The sequence below is a fragment of the Phycodurus eques genome, chromosome 3 (assembly GCF_024500275.1).
Source record: "Phycodurus eques isolate BA_2022a chromosome 3, UOR_Pequ_1.1, whole genome shotgun sequence".
NCBI classification, from domain to species: Eukaryota; Metazoa; Chordata; class Actinopteri; order Syngnathiformes; family Syngnathidae; genus Phycodurus; species Phycodurus eques.
The window spans coordinates 7150001-7155337 of record NC_084527.1 but is presented as its reverse complement, the minus strand read 5'-3'; the positions used below and the strand labels follow the sequence as shown (position 1 = coordinate 7155337).

General features: G+C 43.3%; 1 protein-coding gene across 5 annotated transcripts in view; it reads right to left on the bottom strand.

The window, feature by feature from the left end:
- Positions 1–410: 410 nt before the first annotated feature.
- ccser1 (coiled-coil serine-rich protein 1) overlaps positions 411–5337 on the bottom strand; it is a 117134-nt gene continuing 112207 nt past the window's right edge. For 2 of the 5 annotated variants that reach the window (XM_061671860.1, XM_061671861.1), the window contains one exon: positions 411–2500. In XM_061671860.1, the coding sequence (XP_061527844.1) occupies positions 1892–2500 (609 nt within the window). In that variant the 3' untranslated portion in view covers positions 411–1891. The remainder of the gene's footprint in view (positions 2501–5337) is intronic. The other 3 variants (XM_061671862.1, XM_061671863.1, XM_061671865.1) reach the window with 3 other exon arrangements.

Here is a 5337-nt window from a genome sequence, read left to right as displayed (position 1 = left end):
GTCGATGCAATGGAACCACAGTCCGATCTGAACACCAGTCAACCTGATTTGATCCAGTTTGGAAGCACTTTTCACATGGGAAATAATGCAAATACATTAAATACAACACTCCTGCGTCAAACTGTCGCCATTATAAAACCTTTATTAAAGCTACAGCATTTAGTAAAGTAAATAACATTATAATATTCTTACCAGTTAAAACGTGTATGTTAACCACTAAAACTACACTGCTTTAATTTTGTGGACAAGTGAGTTCATCTTTTGATGCTCACTGAGCTGAGTTTTAGCATGATGGTTCAAACTCCTGACATTTTTGTGCAGTACATTTTTCGACAAATTTCATTTTAGACTAATTTGTTGGCTTTCGAGGTTCCACTTCATTTAAAAATGTACAAAAATATATAATTTTCTGTACATTTTTGGAGATCCTTGAAATCTGCTTAGATTTAAATGTGTAAGTAGATTATGCCAATGAGTTGCTACATAAACAATTTTCAGTAACATCTTTTTGAAGACTTTATGATGCTCGTTTAGTTTTCTGTCAATGTTTTGACATTTTGGAATGAACAACTGGCAAAAAAAATAAAAAATGCTTGGAATTCTAGACAGAAAAATTTATCTTCTTTTGCGAGGTAGAAATACCCCCAAAACTATATAAATTCTCTCTTTGTGAATGTATTCTCTGTAATTATTTTGGACTAAAATTAAGAGCTAAACTCCACCAACAAAAATACGAAATGAGTTTTATAATACTACACTGCCTTCATGTGACCACATATTCTTGCGTGGCTGCACAAACTACTTGGCGTGTTCGTAACCTCATATTTTGGGACCCCCGTAAACCGAGAACCCTCTGTATTGTGTATTATCAGCATTTGTAGGTTAACATTTTAGAATTGCACGGTGGGCTGGATACAAAGCTCTCAACGAGCGTATATATTTGTGTGGTGTTCCCTTCTTGAAAGACTTAGTTAACAGACTTATGACGCTCCCCTAAGTGTCCCTTTAACACTGGAAGGAAGGAAGGAAGGAAGGAAGGAAGGAAGGAAGGAAGGGAGGGAGGAAGGAAGGGTGTTCATTGGCGTACATTTTGGCAACGTGAGACAACGGTGTCGGCGAGTATCCCTGCAAAGCACACTTCTTCACAGCGTTCAGCAGCAAAAAGGTTCAAATAAATTAAAGGTTTAAAAAGAGAAAAAAAAAGACATTCAAAAATAACTAAAATGTGCATAAATGGAGGTTCATCCTGTTTCCTGCTAGCCATCTATGAGGATGACTCTGTGTGTGTGTGCGTGCGCACTTTGTAGTGTGCATACGTGGGCGTAAGCACATCTAAACTGTCGGCATGACACCACGTGTACGTGTCTGCATGAGGGAGCGGATCAACAAAATGTCACAAGTTTCATCCAGGACTGTTGCCTGCTTGTGTTCAGGTGAACTTCGCCAGTGCTTGTTTTCTTTTGCAATTTTTGGGCGAGGTTTGCGTGTCTGCATGTGCGTGGATAAACAAAATGTCAGCAAAGGTTGATCCATAACTTAGGTGGTTGTGTTCGGGTAAATGTCTACTCTTTCTTGTTTTGTTTTTTTTCCTGCATTTATGAGAAGAGCACCTGCGTGCGCGTGTGTGCCTGTGTGTGTCTAAATTGCTGAACAACATCAGGTGATTTTTTTTTTTTTTTTTTTTTTTTTGTGCGGCATTTCTTCTTTTCTCTCTTTTCAACTTTTAGGGACGAGTCAACAAATTACCGTTGTGCGTGTCGGTGCGCGTGAAGAAAATGTCAGCGAAGAAAGAGCCACGAGAGTTGTGTGGAGCATTCCATTGAATTTGTGCGTCGTTTCTGGTTTTCTTTTGCGACTTCGCAAGAAGAGCAACCAAAATGTTGGCTGGCGATCAAGTGTCTCTCTGCGTCAGCGCCTGAAGGTCGGCGGTGTGCAGGGAGTGCTGCAGGAAGACATTTTTTCGAGAGTAGCTGTGCAGGGACAGCGGGCCGCGGGGCGGTTGCCCCAGGCGCCCCGTGAAGGGCGACGAAGAGCAGGAGGCGGAGGAAGGGGTCGGGGGGGAGGGGAGGCCGGACGAAGAGACGCTCCCCCTGCTGGCCAGGCTGGAGGAGGAGGCGCCCACCGCCCGGGGGATGAGGCTGGGGTGGTGATGCTCCCCCTTGCGGGCCGCCAAGCTTCCTCCTAAGGACTCGGAGGAGGATGATGCCGCCCTCTCCGGCTGCCTGCCGGTCAAAGAAGACATCGCGCGGGGAAGATGGGGCTGGGCGGCGGCGAGGAGGGAACGGGGAGCTGCGTTCGGGACGCCGGCCGGTGGGTGAAGGTGGTTGTCGTCCCCGGCAGAACCGAGAGATAGCGGGTGTTGGGAGATGTTAGCGAGGTCCCCTGCGAGCGGCAGAGGGGGCGGCGCACCCCCGGCCCGCAGCGCCCTTCGCTCCTTTAGGGGTAGGCTGTTGCTGTTGCTGCTGCCTGGTCCTGACCACCAGCCTGGATGGTTGTTGGCCTGAGAAAAACAACAACAAAAGAAAATAGACATCACAAATGGAGTCGAGTATATGCTGGTTTAAAAAAGGAAAAAAGAAAAGCCTTCGTCAGGTGAGGTTGCACAGAGCAGACACACAGAAAACACTATATAAATATAGAACACCGAGCTGCCTCATGATGACAAACATACAATATTCTTGAACAAAAAGATTTGTTTGAAGAATCTTCAGTCAGTTTAAACTAGTTCCATTGATAGATTTGTTTTCATTTATTTTAGGGACAAAATCTATTAATGCTGCCATTGGAACTAGTATGAATTGACTTGATGAGATTCTTAAAATAAGACCTTGTAGCGGCAAAGCAAATGTATTTATATTGCGCATTTCATACACAAGGTAACTTACTCAATGTGCTTTACATGATTAAAAGTATTTAAAAATAAAGAAAAATAAAAGACAACTTAAAAGCATTTAAAAACAAAGAAGAAAAACACTGAAAGAAAGATCATTTCAAAGTGGAAAAAAGAAAAAGCAGCATTTTTTTAACCTGGTCTTAAAAACATTCACACTTGGGGCTGACTTCACTTCTGTTGGCAACATATTCCGTTTGTGTTCAGCATATGTTTGGATCTTAAGTCTTTTTAAAGTCTTGAAAATTGAGAAAAAAAAATCTAAATTGTCTTAAGTACAGTAAGAGGGTTTGACTTGAAACCCGATAAATGCACTAGGTAAGCTTGTGCGTTTTTGCAGTGCTTACCACTGTTTGCAATTACACGGACAGGACTTTCAAAATCACCTTGCGTAATGAGCTACATGCTGCTTCACCATGTCAGATTTCAAGAATAAGTCTTCTGAGTAACACGGCACCTTGTGTCCAACTCCTAGCCAACATCGACCCACCTTGTGATGACAAATAATTGTTTACAGTTACTTGGAACAAGACTTTTATAAAAATAACCTTGGGTAATGAGCCATATGCTGCTTCACCCAGGCACAGATTTCCATACAAGGCCTTGTGACGAACACGGCAGCTGCTGTCCCACTTATTCTAAAAATAGAGCCACCTCGAGATGACAAACATGCACTCGTTTGCCTATCATACAGAGTCTTGACCAAAAACAACATCAAAACACAATTTGTTTTGAACAATTCTCCTTCTCGAGTGTGGGATGAGTTAAGGTGTTTCCGCGCGGGACAGGAGAAGCCAGGTTCTCCCGAAGAGAGGCGCGGCAATTAGAGCGAGGGGGAGCGTGTGTGTTGGCCGTCGACTGTTAATTGGGTGACATTTGGAGACGTGGGCTCTCTGGGCTCCTGCAGCTTGTTCTAATTGTTTCTCAACCAAGCGGAACCCTGCTAACTAAAGAACGCACGCAGCGCAGGCGGGCACGGACAGAGGCAGCACAAGCAGGCCACAAGGTTTGCACGAACCCGCAAAGCGCCGCCATCAAACGAGCTCCCTGGGCGCGGAGGGAAGGATGGCAAATAAAAATGGATGGCAGAAACAGAAGCCACCTGTTCTCCTTTCACACTCGACTGCACGCGCCTGCCGCTTACGAAACGCAGCTCCTCACGGCCACCCTCCCTCGCACACGACCCTGCAAAAACTGAAAAAAAAAATCTCACCGACATTAAAAACAGCGGAACATTGAGTAGAATTGGTTCCAGTGACCGAAGCTCGTAACGCAACTTACTTGAATACCAAAAAAAAAAGTCTATTGAAATGAATAGAAATGACAACTCGTTCAATGCCAGACATTTTCAGAAAAAACAACTCCAGACATTTCAGAAAAAAAATTTCCCCACAGAATATTGGGTTTTACGATTATATATGCACCGATTCCCTTTTTTCACCAGGAAAAAAAAAAACAGATTCTACCGTTTTATGTTGTTTAGTAATCAACAGTAGAATATACGTAGGTTGTACAAAATTCAACTGTTCCTCCCAGAAACTGGAATTGTTTCCCAAAGGAAACAATATGAAGCATACCGTGACTTGTATGCAAATATTTGTGATTTCATGACACCCCGAACACTGGAACAGTGGTTTTATTCCATGAATCAGGCAAAACAACATTTAGGAATAGCTTTTGCTAGCAAAATAATGATGCATTTACCAATATACACGCACGTGATGTCACGTCAGTCATGGACACACATCATTTCGGGACTCCAAATACGGTGAACGTGGTCCGCGTCACACACACGTCCAAGAGCTCTCTTGTACTTTTATCACATTTTTTGTCACACACATACATCTGCTAACTACCGCAACACATACTCTGCGAAATCTATACATATACTGTACATTACACTGGTCAACAACAAATTTATTGCCGAAGATTTTTTTTTTAAGCCGATTTAGGACAATTTTGATGTGCTGAATCCAAATAGCACATTGTTTTTGCTCAATCAGGTGCTGTTGTGGTGGCCGTCGTAACGAGCGCATCCGGTCGCGTTTGAGTTGACAAGATAAAGCCCAGTGATCGGAAAAGATGGGATGCAGTTGTATCGGACACGGTCTGACATAGTACAATTGTGAAAGACCAAATTTGTCTTGTAGTCTGATGCATTACGTGTTGTCTGTCCCACACCACCGACACGTTAAAAAAAAAAAAAAAAAACTTTATTGGCTGTCAGATATTTACAGTACTACGTCAAAAGACACGTGACAAGGCTAAAAAGAAACCAGCTTTTGGATTCAACTGTACTGTACACAATGGCGACGCGGAGTAAATATCTTTTGCGGTGCCGATGAATGACGTCATTGATCGGATCGGCGAATAATGACAAAGCCGATCAGCATAACATGCCAATTATCGGCCGATACTGATCAGGCCCATCAGATCGGTGTAAAGTC